The sequence below is a fragment of the Heterodontus francisci genome, chromosome 1 (assembly GCF_036365525.1).
Source record: "Heterodontus francisci isolate sHetFra1 chromosome 1, sHetFra1.hap1, whole genome shotgun sequence".
Classification (NCBI taxonomy): domain Eukaryota; kingdom Metazoa; phylum Chordata; class Chondrichthyes; order Heterodontiformes; family Heterodontidae; genus Heterodontus; species Heterodontus francisci.
Window position 1 is genome coordinate 48,704,123 of NC_090371.1, and position 24,027 is coordinate 48,728,149.

The following is a 24,027-nucleotide window of genomic DNA, read 5'->3' on the forward strand; positions in this document are numbered from 1 at the left end:
AGGAGTCCCCTCGCTGCATTGTTGTCACATTTTCATATCAACTATTGCTATAGTCTCTCTTGTTTGATAATGCCCAATCAGTGGCAGGTCATATAAAGTTATGGATTCTTGCTCATTATTGAATTGAGTTTTAAAAAAACTCATTTAATGTTGGCAAAACACAAAATATTGCTTGAAATCAGAACTAGAAACAGAAAAAAATGGACTTGCAGGTCCGGCATCATCCATCAAGAAAACATGATGCAGTTGGATGCTTTGGATATAAATCCATCCTTGGATGAATATTGCAGATGAACAGAATTTTAAAAGAAAAATAAACTAAAAAGCATTTAGAAACAAAAGAAGGAAAAACACATTTAGGTCTCATGTAAATTGAGTGGACTTTTAAACTGCTAATTTGGAGAGTATTCAAAAGCTTTATCCTTAACTAATACATCAACCAGCCTTCAAATGTTTCCATTTATTTTTTTCCCATCTTTTCTAATGTGTTCATTGCTTGGTGATATGTAACTGATATGACTAATTTTCTGAGGGAATTACTGTGACTAGCACATATAAATGAAGAACAATAAGTGAGCTCAATCCTGCTTTTCTGAAACAAGATTACAAAGTTATTTCGACAGTATTGGAATAAGTGCAGGAAAAATAATGTAATCACTGTAGGCTGCTTCTGGAATAATCACCATGGTAGGCCTTGTAACCATGGTTATATCCTAATAAGCTTTGGAAAACCTGAAAAGCAAACTGGATGAATTTCTAACTCTAATTAAGAACAGCTCCAAATGAGTCTCGGTTAAATATATTTATACTTAGCTCAAAGATGCATCAGTACTTTCAGCTCTGTAGAGTTCACATTCCTTTTGGATCAGGACAGGGCCCCGGGGGTTTGCCATGAAGGCTGTTTCTCTGTGGTGATTATTAAATTACCTGCTTGGGTTGAGAATTCCAGATTAAATTAAGAGAATTCCATCCACTGCTTGCACTTCCACCAATTTCTTCCCATCTCCTCTCACCTCTCCTGAATACATTTGACTCCTTACTGTGGTTCAGTGTCACAGGAGCTGGTGACCCTCTGCTACATTGTGTAAGGGGTAAGTATTCATGGGTTCATTGATGAGCTTAAGAGCGAGTGCCAACAGGCTTTTCAACAGCAGGGGCATCACAATCGGGCCCCATCCTGTCCTCACCCACTGTCCACACGGGTACAATTCCAACGGGTGACATTGCATAGCAATCCAGATTGGAGTCTATTATTCCCTCTCTAACTCATTAGGATGAGGCTAATTGCAGTGTGTCAATCTTCATCCCAATGCAGGTCAGCTAACTGGCACGGGTTTGATTCTGGAACATTAGCCCATCTCACTGTTTTATAATCAGACTAATTTAAAACTCTTCTCTGTCCTGGAGATATGATCTTTTGACCTTACTTTAGCTCAGTGGGACATTGTTACATGCAGTAAGGCACTGAGCCACATAATGGCAAGATGTGGTTTTGTGTCCACAATATTACTTCTCCCCTACAGCAAGTTCAGTGTCTATAGAGGAAGTTGCAATTAGGGAGGCAAAAATGTAAATATGCTACACAGAAATGTGAGAAGTTTGATGGGCGATTCAAACAGCTCTCTTCTTATGCTCCTCCTGATTAAAAGACTAACATTGGTGTTGCTCTGGTAGTTCAGTGGACTAATACACCATTTGATATGGTACTGAACCATACAGACCAGGGTAGGGAACACGTCTAGACTGATCTCTGCAGGAGCAGCAACAGACTCGCACAAATGACCTTGGCACCACAGACCGGACTTCTTGTTCACGATCCCTATCTAATGGCCCTTGATGGAAAGAACCTTTGTGCGAATGTTGGGTTGACAATTGGGTTGTGATGCCTCCCTCAGCCCTCTTATCAAATACCTTGTGATGCTCTCTGTCTAAGCTGACATGTGCAAAATTATTACGTGGATGAGGTACGGAGGGCCTATCAGCAAACAGGAATTATAACATACACGAGCCAGTGCCTTCAAGAGAGGAGGTGAGAAAGAAAATTTGAAGAAAAGCCATTAACCTTGCCTGTGCTTCCTCAAATGAAGGATGACAGAGAGATTTAACTAACTAAAAAATATTTAAAGAGGTTAAGATGTGTTGTAACCCAAATCAGTCCTTCACTCATCCCATTCAATGTCAAATTTATTGACGGTCAAAAGGAGTTTTAATTGACACCAGACGGGGAATTTTCCTGTGTTCTGAATAATGAAATCATAAACTCCTCGATAAAGAACTCAAAGGAAATTTTCCCACTTGCATTGATTCACCTTTAAAAGATGCTCAAAGCATTGTTTTAAATCAGGTGTACAATTTTATTTTTCCACTGGAACATAAACTCCTCTATTTAAAAAAACACATTCTTCTTGGTTTCAGCACCCATAAGAACACCAATTTTGTGTTATTTAAATTTTGGCGTTTTTATCATCTTATTTGCATTTATATTAAGCAAAGTGCATCTTTATTTGTCTGGTTTACACATTGCACAATACATAAATAATGCTATAAAACGTCTTCATATTTACAAGTAATATAATATATTTATATATAACATAAAATACACTTTTTCTTTTATTAAATCTCATTACTTTTCATTGAAAGCATCTCTGCTGAATCCGAGTCCTTTAATAACTCCACTCTATCGGTTATTGAGGAACACCTCCAGCCAGCAAGGGCAGCTGGTTATGAACTGTCTTGTGTAGCATTGGCCCCAACCTTTTACAAAACTAATTTGGACGCTGAATCCAGACCATGGCTCATGTGTGAAATCGTGGTCGTTGGGTCTCTGCAAGGTGTAAGACTTCTCATAGTCGAAAGCCTTGATGGAATAGCCCGGGAACACTTTGTGAACCAGTAAAGTCCTGGAGTCTGGGTTGTCCAGTGTGACTGACTTGATGAAGATTGGGTAGTTGCTGCGGTTGTAGACCCACACCCCGTCCGGCTCTTTGCTCAGCTGGATGCCGTAGCCGATTTTGCTCCGGACTTTGGTCACCAGCTGGCTCTTGTTGTCCGAGTTTAACTGTCCCAGGCAGAATCCGTTCCCGTGAGGTAGATCGTAGAAGATATCGAGGGAGGGTTCTTGGACAGTGTATAAACGCCCCACTCGTGTCCGTTCCTCCCAGTATGCAACAACACACCAGTGCGACCGACTTCCCAGCTCCTGACTTATTCGGGAATCTGTGGAAGGAGAAGAATAAAAACCTTTAGCTTAGCAACCAAAATAATGAAATGTCAGAAGGATACTGGTTATTTTCATGATTATTATCTACCGCAGTTCAGGATATTGACATCAGCACACCATCGGGGGATATAGTTCCTACATTACATCGGACGGGGTATTGAGTACAAGAGTTGGCAGGTCATGTTACAGTTGTATAGGACTTTGGTTCGGCCACATTTGGAATACTGCGTGCAGTTCTGGTCGCCACATTACCAAAAGGATGTGGATGCTTTGGAGAGGGTGCAGAGGAGGTTCACCAGGGTGTTGCCTGGTATGGAGGGCGCTAGCTATGAAGAGAGGTTGAGTAGATTAGGATTATTTTCATTAGAAAGACGGAGGTTGAGGGGGGACCTGATTGAGGTGTACAAAATCACAAGAGGTATAGACAGGGTGGATAGCAAGAGGCTTTTTCCCAGAGTGGGGGATTCAATTACTAGAGGACACGAGTTCAAAGTGAAAGGGGAAAAGTTTAGGGGGGATATGCATGGAAAGTTCTTTACGCAGAGGGTGGTGGGTGCCTGGAACGCGTTGCCAGCGGAGGTGGTAGATGCGGGCACGATGGCGTCTTTTAAGATGTATCTAGACAGATACATGAATGGGCAGTAAGTAAAGAGATACAGACCCTTAAAAAATAGGCGACATGTTTAGATAGAGGATCTGGATCGGCGCAGGCTTGGAGGGCCGAAGGGCCTGTTCCTGTGCTGTAATTTTCTTTGTTCTTTGTTTGTTGTTCTTTATTACAATAGTGACTACATTCAAAAATACTTAATTGGCTGTAAAGCACTTTGGAACATCCTGACATTGTGAAACGCACTCTAAAAATGTCGTCTTTTGTTTTTTCAAATATACTTCAATATCTTCCCACTACCAGTGACAAATCTATAACCATTAATACTTTACCTGAGTGTTACACATACCGAAATACTCAATACCGGGGCCAAGTTTGGAAGGGCCAAATCGCTAACTGCACTAATAATCTCTATGTACTGCTGGGTGTATTTCCAGTTCAAGTGGACATACTTTACAATAATTTGTAAAATGTTATTAACAGCACAGATATTAATGCAGAGTCAAAAAGAAAAGTACTGGAAATAAAATATTTTATACATGGCAGGATCTTTTAACTTAACTGGCAGTTCTGATACACACAATCACAAAGAGAAAACATCAATATGTAACCTGGTTACATGAATGGGGGAGCTCAAATAGCAAATGTTAGCTCTATATTTTGTGATATCTAAATGTGCACTGTGAAAATGGCTTCCTATTAACCAGTGGCCTTGTCAATCAAATGATGTTTGAACAAAGAACAAAGAAAATTACAGCACAGGAACAGGCCCTTCGGCCCTCCAAACCTGCGCCGATCCAGATCTTCTATCTAAACCTGCCGCCTATTTTCTAAGGGTCTGTATCTCTTTGCTTCCTGCCCATTCATGTATCTGTCTAGATACATCTTAAAAGACGCTATCGTGCCCGCGTCTACCACCTCCGCTGGCAACGCGTTCCAGGCACCCACCACTCTCCGCGTAAAGAACTTTCCACGCATATCCCCCCTAAACTTTTCCCCTCTCACTTTGAACTTGTGACCCCTAGTAATTGAATCCCCCACTCTGGGAAAAAGCTTCTTGCTATCCACCCTGTCTATACCTCTCATGATTTTGTACACCTCAATCAGGTCCCCCCTCAACCTCCGTCTTTCTAATGAAAATAATCCTAATCTACTCAACCTCTCTTCATAGCTAGCACCCTCCATACCAGGCAACATCCTGGTGAACTTCCTCTGCACCCTCTCCAAAGCATCTACATCCTTTTGGTAATGTGGCGACCAGAACTGCACGCAGTATTCCAAATGTGGCCGAACCAAAGTCCTATACAACTGTAACATGACCTGCCAACTCTTGTACTCAATACCCCGTCCGATGAAGGAAAGCATGCCGTATGCCTTCTTGACCACTCTATTGACCTGCGTTGCCACCTTCAGGGAACAATGGACCTGAACACCCAAATCTCTCTGTACATCAATTTTTTTTTTTTTTATAGATTAGATTAGAGATACAGCACTGAAACAGGCCCTTCGGCCCACCGAGTCTGTGCCGAACATCAACCACCCATTTATACTAATCCTACACTAATCCCATATTCCTACCAGACATCCCCACCTGTCCCTATATATTTCCCTACCACCTACCTATACTAGTGACAATTTATAATGGCCAATTTACTTACCAACCTGCAAGTCTTTTGGCTTGCGGGAGGAAACCGGAGCACCCGGAGGAAACCCACGCAGACACAGGGAGAACTTGCAAACTCCACACAGACAGTACCCGGAATCGAACCCGGGTCCCTGGAGCTGTGAGGCTGCGGTGCTAACCACTGCGCCACTGTGCCGCCCTTAAAGGGTATTGGTAAACCAGATAGGTTTCTTTTTTTACATCACACAGTTATACTAGCTTTTTAATTCCAGACTTAGCAATTGAACTCAAATGTCACCATCTGCTATGGATGGGATTTGAACCGAGTCCCCAGAACTGTAGCCTGGGTCCCTGGATTATTAGTTTAGTGACAGTACCACTACACCATCACCTCTGCAGTTTTCCCCAGGACTTTTCCATTTACTGTATAGTTCACTCTTGAATTGGATCTTCCAAAATGCATCACCTCGCATTTGCCCTGATTGAACTCCATCTGCCATTTCTCTGCCCAACTCTCCAATCTATCTATATTCTGCTGTATTCTCGGATAGTCCCCTTCACTATCTGCTACTCCACCAATCTTAGTGTCGTCTGCAAACTTGCTAATGAGACCACCTATACTTTCCTCCAAATCATTTATGTATATCACAAACAGTGGTCCCAGCACGGATCCCTGGGAACACCACTGGTCACACGTCTCCATTTTGAGAAACTCCCTTCCACTGCTACTCTCTGTCTCCTGTTGCCCAGCCAGTTCTTTATCCATCTAGCTAGTACACCCTGGACCCCATGCGACTTCACTTTCTCCATCAGCCTACCATGGGGAACCTTATCAAACGCCTTACTGAAGTCCATGTATATGACATCTACAGCCCTTCCCTCATCAATCACCTTTGTCACTTCCTCAAAGAATTCTATTAAGTTGGTAAGACATGACCTTCCCTGCACAAAACCATGTTGCCTATCACTGATAAGCCCATTTTCTTCCAAATGGGAATAGATCCTATCCCTCAGTATCTTCTCCAGCAGCTTCCCTACCACTGACGTCAGGCTCACCGGTCTATAATTACCTGGATTATCCCTGCTACCCTTCTTAAACAAGGGGACAATATTAGCAATTCTCCAGTCCTCCGGGACCTCACCCGTGTTTAAGGATGCTGCAAAGATATCTGTTAAGGCCCCAGCTATTTCCTCTCTTGCTTCCCTCAGTAACCTGGGATAGATCCCATCCGGACCTGGGGACTTGTCCACCTTAATGCCTTTTAGAATACCCAACACTTCCTCCCTCCTTATGCCGACTTGACCTAGAGTAATCAAACATCTGTCCCTAACCTCAACATCCGTCATGTCCCTCTCCTTGGTGAATACCGATGCAAAGTACTCGTTTAGAATCTCACCCATTTTCTCTGACTCCACGCATAACTTTCCTCCTTTGTCCTTGAGTGGGCCAATCCTTTCTCTAGTTACCCTCTTGCTCCTTATATATGAATAAAAGGCTTTGGGATTTTCCTTAACCCTATTTGCTTTTAATAGATGTGGTTAGGTTACTGTCGTCACTGATGTATGAATGTACTAATCTGCACCAGTGTGTATTTGTATAGCAAGGGAAAAAAAACACAAACACACACACAGAGAAACAGAGAGTAACACAGACACACATACAGAAATACAGACAGCAACAGAGACGCATACCAGCAACACAGAGATGCATCAAATAGAAACACAGACAGCAGAGATACACACAGAAACAGACAGCAACACAGACACATTGGGCTGAATTTTACAAGCCTGCCACCAAAATCGGCAGTGGACGATAAAAATGGCGGCCTGCCCATGTGGGCTGCATACCAAAGAGCCGCCGTGATTCCAAGCACAGCTGTTCATTTAAATAGCCGGAGCAGGCCTCCCCCCAGCATGGAGGGGGCAAGCTGTCAGCCCTGCCGGGAACTTTCAATATTTCAAGTTAAATTCAATTTCTTTTGCCCCTCTCCCACCGCCCCAATAACAATTAAATTAATTACTCGCCCTCCCCCCCCCAAAACACTTACCTTTACCATCTGACCTTCCCCACCCCCCACGACAACTGCACAAACTTTAAACTATAACCCTTCCCGCCAACACCTACACCCATGACTATAATGTGACCCTGCTTCCCCACCCCCTGCACTGATAAACTTACCTTCATCCCACTCCCCACAAGTATTCCACCTCATTTGCCCGGACGGGGATCCGAAGGCACAGTAGTGCCAGCCGCTGGCAGGACATCAGGAGGCAACGGGATATTAATTAATTCAGGTATTTTAATTTATTCACATATATAAATTGTGGGCCTGTCGCCAAGCAGCGGGGGGCGCCGCCACGAGGCCTCACCAATGCCAGTAATATCGGGCCGGGCTCTGCTGGCGCGAGGTCCATGGCAGGACTCATCTGGGGCCATCTTCAGGCCCCCCACTGCCACGTATCCCAATGTTAAGGGCTCCTTAAAATCCAGCCCATTGAAACACACGGAACAAGAGACACATACACACAAACACATAGTTATAGAAATAGGCACAGAAACACATGAAAAAACCAAAGTGTATGATGCTAAAGATCCAAAATTATGCCCCCTCCCTCTCGGCCTTTCCAATTCTTCACAGGACGACAGCTACCCACATATCCTTTTTCATATGGTTATTAAAGTCAAACTCTTAAAAGACAACTAGCTTTACACTTGAAATTTATATCCCTTTTACACTGCTGACAGCAACAAACTTGGCAAAATTCCAGTCAGCCTCCTTTAATTCGTTCATGGGATGTGGACGTCGCTGGCTAGGCCAGCATTTATTGCCCACCCTTAATTCCCCTTGAGAAGTTGGTGGTGAGCTGCCTTCTTCAACCACTACAGGCCTTGGGGTGTAGGTACACCCACAGTGCTGTTAGGAAGGGAGTTCCAGGATTTTGACCCAGTGACAGTGAGGGAACGGCGATATAGTTCCAAGTCAGGATGGTGTGTGGCTTGGAGGGGAACTTGCAGGTGGTGTTGTTCCCATGTATCTGCTGCCCTTGTCCTTCTAGTTGGTAGAGGTCACGGGTTTGGAAGTTGCTGTTGAAGGAGCCTTGGTGAGTCGCTGCAGTGCATTTTGTAGATGGTACAGACTGCTGCTACTGTGCGTCAGTGGTGGAGGGAGTGAATGTTGAAGGTGGCGGATGGGGTGCCAATCAAGCGGGCCGCTTTGTCCTGGATGGCGTCGAAAGTCTTAAATGTTGCTGTGTGTGCAGTGATGTTAAACCAAGAGGAGGGTGAGTGTGCACACCTGGTTTTGCTATACGAAAGCAGCCTGGAGTTTAAAAAAAATTATCGTTGCATTCTAGTTTAGTTTGGCTGTTTGGGGAGACTGGGCTTGCCAGTAAGCTCACCACTGCCCAAGCAGTAACACCCCTTTAACTAACCGAAATCCAGTCTGAATTATTAATGTCAAAACAGTGCAGACACACGGACATAAATGTTTTATGAATGTCTGGTTTATTTACAGTTGTGACTCAAGTTCTTCTTCTGTATCTTTGGTTAATCCAACAGCCCACAGCACTGTCTCTAAGTGATGTCTCTGTGTGTTTGACATGTTATCCATTTATTTAGCTCTGTCGTAGCAGCAGGAGCTAGTCAGCAAGCAATGTGGTTGGCTCATTCACTTTTCTGGAAGCTGGAATGAGGAAGTGCTGCCCTGCCCCTTTAAGTGTACTCTGTCACCCCTCCCCCAACTCCATCACTCCCTTCATCCCCCACACACCCCCCACCCCTTGCAGTGCCCCTCGTAACCCTCTCCAGCTCGACTACATCCAGCTGAAATCCTGACAGTGAACAAGAAGCAGGAAAAGGGAAATAAAAGGATCTGTGTCAAATTACTTCAAAACTCCCCTTCAAAAATGCTCCATAAAACATGCACTAGAATCAAAGAAGAACATGTTCAATGGGGCTCTTTTTCCCCCCTGCAGTTCTTAATGTTGCCCCTCAGCACGTAAAACAGGAATACATTCATCTCCAAAATGAAAGAAGAGAGAAAAGAAAAACAAAGACAAAAATAATCTTAACAAACACCAAGAACTTTATTCCACTCCTGAGACCTGACTGTAACCACCCGTCGCGCCAAAGAAAATCCCAGATTGGCTGGGACAATTTCTCTTTCATCTTCACAGCCCTGCAAACCGCCCAGCAATTTTCAGAGAGACGTCAGTGCAGTGGATTCACAGATTCCATTATTTGCTCATCCTGGATGAACTGAGTTCTGTTTCTAGAGTCCTTAAAGTGGCAGCTCAACCCAGTCGCTCCTTCCACCCCTGTCTGGTGCATTGTAAAAATAACTACCACTCTCCCCTGTTGTGTTTGTGTGTGTTGAATGTCTGAGGTTTAAATTCTTGAGCATTCATTTTAGAACAGTGTGGCTCCAAATAATTATTTGAAATCTCACTCGGAGGGAAGCTCTGAACCATTCAGAGTAGGGATGAGCCAGATTAGATCCTGGGCAAGTTAATCCCAGCCAGTGCGGCACAGGGCCTGCTTTGATTGGCCTCAGGTCCCCTCATCTGAAGGGGCGGGGGAGAAAAAACCAAGGCCAGCATTTTTGCCCACATCTCTGTCCAATGACCCTGCAACATCCCCATCATCCCGTCCCTCCTCCTCCCCAGCTGGGATTGGATAGGCTCAGTGTTTGTGCCCTGTTATGGCAGTAAAGCCTCCAGACACCGTCTAGACCCTCACACATAATATCAGTGTTTATATTCTGGTGAGTTAGTGTGTGGACAAATTATCATAAAGACTCCGTGGGGTAGATTTTAACTATTGGAGCAGTTGGCTGGTGAAGCATCCCAGCTGGCTGATAGTGCCTACCTTGCAACCAGTGGGCAGCTGGTGGGCATACTTGTCACCTCTGGACCACCGCAATATTGGCTGGTAGGTGGGTACCAGGAGTGGTGCAGGGAGCGAGTGGAGCGTAGTCCACCTCCTCCTGCTTTTATAAGATGCCGCTAAATACACCAACTGGTCGCTTTTCCACTGTGCAGCTGGGTAAAACTGGGCAGAGCACATGGCCTTCCAAATTTGAAATTGTGGAGGGAGGAGAGGGAACCGATGCAAATTACTTTGCAAGGCTAAAAGCCTTGATAATAGTAAGCATAAAATTTTAAAAGACAACTCTGGCCCACTTCAGTGGGACATGATTATGTATGAGGTTATGCATAAAGCCAGGAGTGGGGGTGACTGCTTGCAGGTTTGTAAATGCACCGTCAATAAAAGAGACAGACCACACAAAGGCGCTTCTGCTTAGCTGGCTGTTGGAGCCCTCCCATTCGTTGCAGTAGCTGGGGCCTGAACAATAAACCAAGGGAAAAGGAGCAGTAACTGCTCCTTTTGTCTGCGAGAGCCTGTCTCCAGTGAATGGGGCAGACAGCTGATTACTGCTTCCTGCTGACATTCTTTATCCATAGGCGTATGCTGCTCATCAGCCATGCAAATTACAGAGTGCAACTCTGTCCGCAGGGCAACTGCTGCACGCACTTCACTCAAGTCAGTTAAACCCTTAAAGGGAGGGCGGGGGATTTACAGTTTAAGACAATTTATTTCCAGACAGAGTATAATTGTCCTAGGAGCCTTCTTGTCCCATTTTTTATATTATACAGTACATATAGATAATTATTTTATGCAATTAAAGATTTAGGTATAAATTTAGTGAAGAGGCCATCCATAATTTTCATGCAAATACACTTTGCGCACTTTAAAATTATTGTGCCAAAGATGACAATTATACCTGGCTAGTTATCTGAAAGAAACTGACAGTAGTGAGAATTCTGTAACAAAAAAAATAAAGTGCTCTCACGCTCCTCAGCCAGGAAGCTGCTCCTGATCACAGTCCAGTATGGATACACATGAAAGCAGGGTCAAGCAGTGCTGCGATGCACTCAATGGTCGAATGGCCTACTAATCGTCAATTATTTAAAAGCACACAGTTTGAGGAATGGCCCCTTTGGGGCATGATACCGAGGGCTGCCAGCATCTCAATGGGAGGTCAGTGCCAACTTCAAGTGGGGAAGGGAGTAACTGGGTGAAGGGGAAAATGAGGTGTAAACATTTTAAATACATTTCCTTTTTAACAAACTCTTGTGTTCAGCAATACAGGGTAAGTATTTGTCTGCAGCTGTCAGGGCTATCATCATGGTATTAACCCAGTCCTGTTACATAAAAGGCTCTCAGACAAATACCTTCAGCCTCTTTGGCAAGGTGTTCTATTGCTCTTGAAAGCTAACGGATTAACAGAGATATATTCCTATTAAGCATATGAACCTGGAAATTACTGTTGCAGATATTAGCATCTGAACTCTCATCTCCTCCTCTATGTTAACACAGGCAATAACCTATTTATTTGAAATGGGTTAATGCCTTCAGTAAAATACCAGACAACTATCGCCAACTGAGACAGGGCGGGAGGTTGGGATTAAAACTAAGAGGAGCTCTGGCGTTGCCAACAAAATGGCAAAGGTGGTTAGGCAGGCTGGTTGGGTGGACCATGACAGGTTTATGGGAAAGGCACATTAATTTGTTTTTTTTTGGTAAAACTTACATTTTATTTTAAACTTGCTTATTTTTAATTATGCCAACATCACAAAAGTTGCTGCACTTATTTGTGTGCAAAGCATTTGAGATGTGATAAGGCCTTGTACAAATCTTCATTTGGTTATAAATGTGCACACACAAGACAACTCAGGGAGGTGACTTCGTTGGGATGGGGAGGGAGGGGGATACTTCATAGAAAAGAATCCCAATGGAAAAAAGCACAACTGGTTTTCTATCGTATAGTAGTGAATCCTTCACGCAGGAGGGTCGCAATACCATCATCCAGTTTGATAAAATCGTACGAGAAAAACATATTTAATATATTTTTCCCCTATTAAAAATGTTTTTAAAAAAATCATATTCAAGCATGGAGATGGGAAAAGCCTTTCTGCCAAGTCTTGATGACTGAACCCATTGATAACCCTCAAGCATGTAAAATATTAAGGGGGAGGGGCAATGAAAAAATAACCAACGTATGATTTTTTTTAAAAAACACTTTCTATAGCCAAATTTTACTCAGTTCCGTAAAAGTGGATGAGGTAATTGAAACAGACCGAAGAGAAATCACACTGAAAGGGAAAAGACTGGTAATCATTTCAATTCTGAGCATGTGATCATTTTAGTGCCTGCTGGTTTTGACTGAACTACTATATTAGCACCCGCGTTGTAACCAGTTCAAGGTCTTTGGTAGACAGGACTATTCCTTATATGGGAATATGTGTCTGGAGCTGGTGTACTTGGTGGCAGCCTTTTGTCCTTTCCAAGATTGCGTGCTTGGCCAACTCGCTGGGCATCAGAAGGTCCCTTAGTGGTCTAGGTAATGTACACTCAGTGTTATCATAATGTTTTACAATTCATTTTGTGTGTAATACTTTTAAATATCCACTTCAAATTGCACCTACCAGTGCCCTCTCCCTAACAGCAACAGGTCTAGAAGCACCAGTGCAGCTTTTCAGAGGAGACATTTAGCCAAGGCCCTGTCTGCCCTCTCAGGTGGATATAGAAGATTCCATGAACCATCTTGAACTATCTGAAGAGGAGCTGGGGAGGGGTGGGGGGCAGGGGATCTCTCCAGTGTCCTGGCCAACATTTATTCCTCAATTAACATCACTAAAAGAACAAGTATTTGGCCAACAGCCTATTACTGTTTGTGGGCGCTTGCTGTGTGCAAATTGGCAGCCACGTTTCCTACATTAACACAGTGAGTGACAAGCCTTCAAAAGTACTTCATTGCTTTGGGACATCCTGAAGTCGTTAAGCTATATAAATACAAGCTCTTTCTTCTTTATAATGGAGATCCAATTCTATAATATGATCTGAATGTCCCCCCTTATTCATGACCAAGTGGAATTGTGATAATATATTTCAGTCAATGGACTTTCACTGACGTCAACAGGCCAGCTATATGAAAATGGCACTTGTTAGAGCAATGAACAATTCCATCAAAAGCACATTTCCTGACAAATTATATGTCAGTGCTACAATACAAGTGGGACATGAAATGGTTTCTACAAACACAACCCAATATCTGTACTAGTGTGCTGTTTTTCATAGTTGAAGTGGTCATAGTTTTAAAATATTGCACACCCACCATTACACTTCACTGAAAACTGCTGTGGTTGCAAATCCTGTGAAATTCTGTACCTTCTCTTTACTTCTCTTCCCCCGCCCCTCCACCCCTCCCCCATTCCCTGCCCCTTTAATCCCTCCAACCATTGGCCAACTTTACAACTTTAACAACCTGCAGACTGTGTCCCCGTGGCATCTGAAGGGGAAAAACAACACCATCCGGCAGACTGGAGACAGAGAGCAGCCTGAAGAAGTTAATGATTACTTCTGTCTGGCTTTATAATCAAATCATTTCTATTCCTGATCACACGGCTTTTCTTCCCTGACGTACCACATAGGCAGAATGAGGTTGCAGCTTATGATACAATTCACTCGCCGCCAGCACTCTCTGGGTACATCTCCCATATCATAAAGGGTTTTTATCCTGGAGGTTTTAATTTTCAAGTAAATTAATTCCTCCCTCCCCCCACCCCACTCTGTCACCATACATACTCTCTCAGCTATTCTGGCCCAAATAGCAGGTCGTGAAATAAGAACAGACAACTGTCTGTAGCGTGCTGGGTGAAATGGAGGCTCGGCAGGTCAGTGTGAAGGACGAAAGCATAGTCTGTGAGTTTTATTCCCCCTTACAGTCTCGCTGGAGCCTCTCCTATTGCTATTTGATCATTATTTCTATGACTCTCCAAAGAAAGGTTCAAAAGCTAGGGGGATGTAATTTATTAAAATTAGAAATTTGGGACTAAGCAGGAAGTTTTCAACATTATTCAGCAGACGGATTCATCACATTTTTTTTTCACAATAGCAAAAGAGTTCAAGTACTAGGGACATGAGTTAAAAATTAAAAGGTCCAGAACTAAAAAAGAACTTACATTTATCTGACACCTTATCATATCACTCTGGACATTTTAAAGTGCTTCACATCTAAGTGCTTTCCTTTAGCACAGTCTGTGTCGTTTGGTAGGTAAATGCAGCAGGTGTTTTTCACACGACAAGGTCGCACAAGCAGCAATGAGATGAATGAGTTCATTTGTTTTTGGTAGTATAGAAGGGCACTCGAGCAGAATTTTTATATTCAAAACTGTGGAATAAGTTACCAATGATAGTTCAAAGGGCAATTTGGAGAGTTTCTGGAGAGAAGTTTCTGGTGGGCAAGTGAGGTTAATCAATGTAAAAGTGGCCACAGGACCTACTACTCTGTTCCTAGAGGTGTCCCTCTACCCATTCAAGTCAATATCCCATTTCAGAACCTTTCATTGAATTTTAAAAACCCAGCTCTTCACAAAGCCACGACTACACCTCAGGACAAAATTCAGTATTGCCCCGAACGCTGAAAAGAATCATTGGCTGCTGCCCAATGCAATGTGTTAGAACAACCTTTCGAGGCCATGATTGCATTCAACTTCTCCAATTGAGCATTGAACCCAGAATTCCACCAATTGGAACATTCTGATCAAACCCCGCCCAAGGTGTGTGACAACTACCTCCTTTTGATTGAAAATCTCACAAATGCTGACATTCAAACTATGCCTTTATTGTTTCAGATTCCTGGGTTGAATAGTGCCTCCAATAAATGGATTTGGTTCCATTGTTACAGAGAGGGGCCAATGTCATGCTTAAGCAGCACAATGGCATCAATACACCACCAATCACTTCCTCTGCGCCTCATTTTATAGCTCAAACCTCCTCCCCCATACCTTTGGCATAATGACATTACTGTCCTGGTGGAGCTTTCAAAGCCAAGCTAGGCCTGCAAATGCCCCAAATACACCCCTCCTTCCCACACTTCAAAAAAAGGCCATTCAAGTCTCGTATGATAGCTCACGCTTGCATGTGTTCAACTGATTGAAATCTGAAGTCAACTGGTTGAGCTTATCCAATCTTTCATCTCACACAGCAAGTTCCCATCTGTGCACCGCCTTCTAACCAATGTCGTCTTCAGCTGCCGTTCCTCTAATGGTTTCCCACGCCTTTTCATTGTGGTTTCAGAATCTATTGCTGTCTGAAATACCTGCAGGGCATGCTGGGATATCTTTATTTTCCTCGTTACCGAGATAGATTTCATGATGTGACTAAACCCGTCGTAGACAACCTTGGGAGACTATGCAGAGCGGAAAAAAAAATTATCTTCAACAAAACCCTCCCCACTGAGACCTTGTTCCGTCTTCTTGACAAAATGCCAGCTGTTTTCCAGCTATTAGCTCAAAGTAAACGATGACATTAATAACAGCGCCCCACCCGCCAGAACTTTAACCAGCAGCAGTCTAGAGGAACACAATGCGTGACTCAGACTGAGTGTTTTGGCTCGTCTGAAACCGGAACAGCATCAGCCTTGTAGGATGTTAGTATGTCAATGTAATCTAATTGAGGAAATGGCAAAGAAACCTGAAAAGAGAGAGAGAGTGCAAACGAGGAATAGAAGCAAGTATTATGTAACTGAGGAGCACTTGTGTATATCAATGATACTCAGATGTTCTTTAACAACTTTAAACTGTGTATGGAGCCTGCCTAAATTGGCGATGGCAAACAACAAAGTCAAAACCCGTCAGGAAAAGCCACCTATGTGTTTTCGTTACAACGTCTGGTAAATGAATTCAGAAAAGGGAAGGGCAGCAGAAGAACTTCTATTGATAAAGTTCAAGAAGCTTAGAGTGAGCTGAATGATTGCAATATTTTAACAACCCTAAGTTCAAGGTCGGTGCGCGGAAGCATTGTTGCTGTCTTCAGAAGAGTAAAATTGATAAGGTTTCCCGCGCTTACGAACACAAATTGCAGGCTCCAGGGGGAGCTCAGGGTTGTGCCACAGCAACACTTTTGCCCGGTGATGCGATGGGCCTTACTGTTTAGAACTGCATTACTACCACACCTTTGAAGGAATCACCATTGTTGAATCACAAGGTCATGTGGCCCTGTTATTTCCCACCCAGGTCCTGACATCGCCAACAACACTGTAAAATCATCATTGGGCCTTTCAAGATCACGAGGATGAAAATAGTCTAAAAGCTAGCAATGTGAAACAGGCTCATAACAAATTGGCAGCTGGTTTTTCACTGTGCCAGTGTTTATTTTCCATTGACTTAGAAAATATTGCCAAGATTTTTAATTTCAAACCGAGTAAAAGCGACAGTGAGGTGAGGAAACAAGTCTCCAAAAAGAGTTTGAACTATAATTCTTTGAACTTCAGTGGAAGGGGGATTCAGTGTGGTGAAAAATCAGCTGCAGATTCACTACGAGCTCGGTTTATGTTGCCGGCCTAGACCAATTTCACCCCTGAAATCTCAACAAAGGCCCATTACTCGGGCTTTTCCCATTTCAAATCACAATGCTACAAGAAATTTTTGATAATTACTGAAACTCTTTCACAAGATCTGCAGATATTTTACCAAGTTTCAAACAGCGTGACAACCAGGCATGAGTGCATGTGGAGTCAAGTGTGGCCATGACGTCAATCTTCCCTTCTGTTCTTTTCCTGGAGAGAGCGCCAAGAGTAGCGATACAGAACAGGCAGCCAAATTCCTTTTGCATCCAGTACTGCAAGGGGATCTCTCAACTCTTCGTATGCTGCTACATACCCTCAAAAATATGGGGGCCGATTTTCATGACTTTTACACCCACACTCTTTCGCAATATCCATTTCCCAAGCACAAAGGTCTTGGGGAAAACGGGGACAGAAATCCATTTGGCCAGGTCTTCTCTGCCTTTATACTTCACCCAGGATTCCCAAGGCTTTTCCTCAGGGGCAAAGCACATGAGCAGGCCCAACACATTCATGTGCAAATAAAGTGAGAGTGGAGGTGGTGTGGGGGGGGGTGCCGAGGAAGTGGGAGCAATATTCCTGGTCTTCCAATCTCAATTTCCTGTTTATGTAGACTAGAGTGCCTGGACACAAAGCTGGCATGAGGTTTCAGCAGGACCATGTTCAAATTGGAGGACCTGAGGCTGTCTGGCAGCATATCAAAGATAAAAGATATTTTTTTTAAAACAGTTATTCTTGGCTGTTGGGGTGCTGGGGAGCAGCAGACAGGAGGCCTGCAGCCAGGTATGCAGCTGCTGGCACTTCCAGCCCACTGCTACACTCTATTTTCCTCCCCTGCTTACCAATGCCATGGTGCAGGCCTACATCAGGGGTGCTCCTGGAGCCAAGTTAATGGCTTGAGACACTAAAATTGGCCAACACTTGTCCTGGGGAGGGCAATGTAACTGGAGGGTGGGGTCCTTGTCCAGTGCCAGAGCTTGGGATGGTCCAGTAAAAAGTAACCCAAAGCCATCTGGAGAAGCAGTGGGGAGGAACGAGAGTCTCCTCCGCACCCCCAAAGTTACAATGACGGAGCAGGAGTAACTCAAGAGAATTCCTGCCCACAGTATTTCTCGGCTATTTCAAAAATATAGCAATCTAATTAATAATTATTTGAGAAGCATTCAAAGGCACTTTGACAGAAATGTTGTTCAACTCCCTTTATGCCACCATCCTAGATCTGCCACATGCCCTTCCTTCCCCATCTAACCATTCATAAACATTGATTTTCCTTGCAGGATTGATACTTCCTCCTTTAAAGTAATGGTTTTTTTGTTCAACAAGCTACAACTTGTTTCGATCCCAGTCAGTTTTGACAATTCACCCTCCAGTTCTCCTCCCACCTATTGCCATTTTCAACTTCAGCTCCATGATGACAAATGAAAATAATGATTAAAAGCAACTTACTGGCCACAACATCCAGAATAAACAAATTATTGATAACTAACTTGTCCAAACTTCAAGAAGTTCCCCAGGCAAGAGCAAAATACCTCTCATCATCATTCCTTATCACTCAACCTGTCAGCTGAGAAGGGCGTTATCTTAGAACTTTCTCTCATGATTTAGATACAGATATAAGCTATGTAACAATGCCATGGGAGAGTGGAATCTTGCTTCAAATGTATAAACAAGAGGCTGCTTGACTTATATCAAGCAATATGTGGATTAATTATACACAGAAAGGCTAAATAGATTTTGGCATCGTTTCCAAAGAAAAGGTCCTCCTTTACATACTCCACTGAACTTCTACCTATAAATTAGTGAAGATCCTGTGCCATTGCTCATGGCAAGTCAGATGATATTCTGTTTTTTGGAGAGAGGAGCATAACACCATGTAATGCCCAATATAATGCTGTTGCTAAGGTGGGGCTGTTTTTGAGATGTGCTATCTCTTTAAGGCCAGAAAGGCAGATTGCTGTAAATGCTAAGGTCAATTAAAGGTTTGCTATTGATGACGTCTGCAAATTGTCATATGCCTGTACATTCCCAGTTCCAGGTCAGAAGAAACCAGTTAGAAATGATGGTACTTCCTGCCTCCTTTTTAAATCATTTACACATTTCAAAATGTGACATAGAGGTTAGAGGCAACACTCACATATGTTGCTAAGTGAACTAAACTCTTTCAAAGGAAGTAAAGTGTGTTTTATAGTGCTTCTGTATTAACGGGAGCCACAGTGAGTGGAGGTTTGTTATGATTTGTGTGGGTGAGAAATTCCGTTCTTAATAAAAAAAATAGAAGACGATCCTTTTTTTCTCTGTAATTGATTGAGTCAGAGGAGAATTCAACTTTGAAACTGGTGATTTTTCAAAAACATTAATTACAGAGAAAAGCTTTTTTTTGTTCTTTGTTATGAGTGAGCAGCCTACAGTTTCTTATATCACAGATACAGTGAGTCATGCCTTATACAATTTTACATCACGACTACTATTCTCCCTCATGAAGACTGTTAGGACTTTGCAATGTTTACAAAACTTGCAGTTCTACATTACAAAAAAAGAAGAGGCGACTGAGATGCCGAAGAGTGCACTTTATCATATTACCAAGATTTCAAAACTAAAGAACTGCTAACCTCCATCACATTTCCCTTCCTCCTACAATCTACAGGCTTTTTTTTTATTCGTTCATGGGATGTGGGCATCGCTGGCTAGGACAGCATTTATTGCCCATGAGAGGGTGGTGGCGAGCTGCCGCCTTGAACCGCTGCAGTCCATTTGGGGTAGGTGCTGTTAGGAAGGGAGTTCCAGGATTTTGACCCAGCGACAGTGAAGGAACGGTAATATAGTTCCAAGTCAGGATGGTGTGTGACTTGGAGGGGAACTTTCAGGTGGTGGTGTTCCCATGCATCCACTGCCCTTGTCCTTCTAGGTGGTAGAGGTCGCAGGTCTGGAAGGTGCTGTCGAAGGAGCCTCGGTGCATTGCTGCAGTGCATCTTGTAGGTGGTACACACTGCTGTCACTGTGCGTCGGTGGTGGAGGGAGTGAATGTTTGTGGATGGGGTGCCGATCAAGCCTGGATGGTTTCGAGCTTCTTGAGTGTTGTTAGAGCTGCATCCATCCAGGCAAGTGGAGAGTATTCCATCACACTCCTGACCGACTTCTGCCTTTTAGAAGGTGGACAGGCATTGGGGAGTCAGAAGGTGAGCTACTCGCTGCAGGATTCCTAGCCTCTGACCTGTTCTTGTAGCCACAGTATTTATATGGCTACTCCAGTTCAGTTTTTGGTCAATGGTAACCCCCAGGATGTTGATAGTGGGGGATTCAGTGATGGTAATGCCACTGAATGTCAAGGGGAGATGGTTAAGATTCTCTCTTGTTTGAGATGGTCATTGCCTGGCACTTGTGTGTCGCGAATGTTTTAAAACCCGAGCTAGACCTCACCAAAACACAAATTCCTGATTCTATTCTTTATACAGTAGTGGTGTCTTGGACTTGTAGGCCTTGCACTTGGGCCTCTCGGCAGTAAAACATTAGGACTGATCAATTCAGCAAAATGTACTTCCCCTTTTAGCAGAATAATAATTTATTTTGGGGCAGGAGGAGGAAGAAGGGGTCCAAGCAAAGGTGTAATTCTTTTCCTAGTTCATGCTGATGAGACTGGGTGGAGCCCAGTGTGCAAGGCCCAGAGGACTGGGACCAAACCCAAGTACAAATCAAAACCAGCTCTTCAGCCAAGAGCTTCCTTGGCTTCACAGCAGGGAAGGAAACTGGGAAAGGAATGAAATATCCATAAACAAGAAGCAGACGACCACATCCCTCTGGGTAATGATCAAGGCCGTATTCAAATTAAAGAGAAACGTTACCATCCTACCATCAGGAGGAGAAGAAAAAATTAAATAAATAGAACACAGTACTTTCATTGTCTGTCTTCCTTGCTTCCATTCTGCCTTGAAAATGTCTCTAGTCAGTCCCAGTTCTGTGTACATAGGTTTTATCCTCTGGCTCTATGCTGCCTCAGCAAGGCTGCATTTTTATTTTCCTTTTTTTTTTAAAAAGTATAGTAGCCCAGATTTCTTCCTCCAACGCTCCTATTGCACTATTTGAAGGAATGCCGGCATTTCTCCAATGCCCTGACCAACATTTCTCACTTAAAACATATTAACTAATTCATCTTACCACTGTTTGCAGGGCCGTGCGCAAAATGGCTGCTACATTCGCGTACAACTAACAGGGACTGCAATTCAAAACAATTCTTAGGGACCTGTCAAATTCTAGGCGTCACCTTGTGATGCAACCTGATTTCTTGCATATAGCCTAGCAATAGGAATGTGCAACAGACAGTTATGTGCCTAGCTCTGATTTAAATTCAGATAAATTCAAAGAAATGAGCATGTATGTGAACCTAGAGGCACGAGTCAAATAAGGTCGAATGGGATGTGCATGTGTGTGTGGGTGTTGGATTTGGCCGTGATGCCCTACACAGTCAAATTGCCTGCCAATGTTCACAGTCTAGGTGTACATATGAAGAACAGTCACACAGAAGAAGGACTGCAGAGTTAGCTAGCTGAGGAAGGACATCCTAACAAAGACAGAAGAGGCTAGAAAAATGAAAATAATCATATTCAAGCCAACAATATATACAAACAAATGACAGAGCAACATACAGACATGCAGAGAATATTCTATTTTTAACTGCACAGTATCAAGTTGTTATTAAAACCTAGGTTAAAAATGCTAAGTAGCAATCGAGAAGATTGTTATCATATTTGGACAAGAACAGCTTTCTGACAACACTTGTTACTATGACAACACCTCCTCTTGAGCTGATAGGAAGTGATAACTGATCGGGTTGAAACCGCGCTTATTGAGTGTATTGTACGACAGGAAAATTCACACTTAAGTCAATTTGCTTTAATATTATGCAACATATATCTGGTGTAATACTCAATATACATCACTTTAAATTGCTACCCATGACAGTGAACAGACCTGTCACCAAAAGTAGTACATCTAATGTTAAATAATGTAGCACAAAATACTTTGCTCAAAACAGAAATCTAGTTATTTGCTGCATGTTTTATTCAGGTGGAAGTATAGAAAATGTTACACACGCGGCATCTGCTGAACACTTTGTGACAACAAGGGACATAATGGGGAAATGTGTTGTTTCTCTCTTTTCTCCCCTCCTGCCCTGAAATGGGTCACTCCTACAGGGTACAGTTCCTCACTCAAGTGGTCTCTTTATTTCTGAGCCCTAACATTGTTTTTTGCAGACCATTTTGATTGAGGACTGGATACCAGGTAAGCCAATCCTGATCTCATTTAATGGTGCTAATTCCGCCATTTCGTAGGTCAAACACACGGAGGTCAATTGTGTCACCCCCCACCCCCCCCTACTGCAACACGATTGAGCACAGGCCTGGGATCTTCAGGCCTGTGTACGACCGTTACCTATTCCATCTTCAGACAGCACAAATGGCTTATAAATAATCAGTGCTTAAGAGGGGTTGTCTGTAGCAATGATTCATATGCATTCCCTTTTTCTCAATGTAACTGGGGAGCACAGAGCTACCATGAAAAAGCATGAACCAGGGATAACCCAAAAGTTAGGTGACCCTCTCAGAAGGAAAGAAATACGCATACATACACACACACATACTCGAGGAAACATCTCGATGACAGTGGGCAGGCAGCCAAGCCAGTGCCTGTGGGTCATTCAATCCCGACTCCAGAGCGGTGCCAGTGTGTCAGCACAGTGTTACAGTATTCTTTTTCACAGTGCAGCGCAAAGGTCAGTACAAGAGGGCACCAGCAGGCATTCCATGTCCTCTCGGTGGAAGGCAACTGTGACATGCAGCTGATAAGAACCCTCTGGCGCCCTCTTCCCCTACCACAAGTAATCCTGAATCAAGAGGTCAGCTTCTGCATGTGACCACGGCCTCAACCAAAGGCAAAAAGCCAAGGGGGTCATCCTGCCAACTGCTATAGCAACGGGACTTCTGTTGGCTGTGAGTTCAGCACAATGCTGAAATACGTCCTTACTTGTCTAATACTTCTCTTGACCTTTCTGCCACTTGGCAAATCGCCTGTGGTCAAGGAAGCCAGAAGGGCACACATGCCCTCTCAGGACCCAAGTTATTAAAAAAAATTGTTTTGTAAGATTACTACATTTCTTTGGCAAGTTCCAGACAAGTTGGCAGCAATGTCCAGAACAAACAATAAGATAGCAAACTGTGCCTGCAGTGACTGCTTAAAGGGGACATGCACTCTAATAAATGCCCCATAATAATAAAGGTTATGAAAGGCTGATGTATGTGCACTTTATGGTGTCTTTCAATGATTCCTGCTTTACTCAGGAGTGCTGGTCACAATCTAGAAGCAGACATTAGCCCAGTGTTTCTTCTGGGCTGCTCCTGCTCTGCCGGTGTAATATTTCTGGAGGTGGGGTTGTGTGTGTGGGGGCAGGGGGGGGGGGGGGGGCGGGGGGGGAATGGTATGGGATGCGTGGGAAGAATAGAAAGGAAAAAAAAGGAGGTTCAAAACAAAGGCAACTTGACTTCACCCATCGGACCTGACCCCAAATAGGAACTGCAAATGATAGTTAGCAAGGAAGAGATGGGTCTTACTTTACATTTTAAAACAAAGATATCTCCACTATGGTAATTCACAGGAACAAAATTGTGTGAGGGATTTTACAATTTAAAAAAAATTTCAAACATGAGCCTTTCTTGGGCCTCTTCAAATGTCAGTCCCCTGCCCTCCTCACCACATCCTGCTGCTGCAGATCCTACAAAAATTAAAAGCCCACCTTGGCTGCACAAGAAGGGGTATGAAGCTAGGAAGGCAAAGCGCAAGAGGGAACTGAGATGGGGGGTGGGGTGGTGGGGGAAGGGGGGGAAACAGGGGTTGGGGGAACTGGATGTGGAAGGCCAACAGCTACAGGCAGACGGTGCCAAGTCCTAGTCTCCACACTTCACTGGCTGACTACATTTTGTTCTAGTCATGTGATGTGTGAGAGGCTAGTTGCAAGGCTCCCAGTCTGGCAGGCGGCCTAGAGAGCAATAAAGGCATTTCATGGCTTAAGTTAACCCTTCAGTAACTTCCTTCAGTCTGCTTTTTTTTATATTCAATAAACATCAGTTTAAAAAGTCAGTCTGGTCAAAATTCACCAGCAAGCGCAGAGGCACAATTC

General features: G+C 43.5%; 1 protein-coding gene across 2 annotated transcripts in view; it reads right to left on the minus strand.

Moving 5' to 3' along the window:
- Positions 1-2,330: 2,330 nt before the first annotated feature.
- smad7 (SMAD family member 7) overlaps positions 2,331-24,027 on the minus strand; it is a 41,858-nt gene continuing 20,161 nt past the window's right edge. For both annotated transcript variants that reach the window (XM_068030306.1, XM_068030296.1), the window contains one exon: positions 2,331-3,216. In XM_068030306.1, coding sequence (XP_067886407.1) covers positions 2,678-3,216 — 539 coding nt within the window. In that variant the 3' untranslated portion in view covers positions 2,331-2,677. The remainder of the gene's footprint in view (positions 3,217-24,027) is intronic.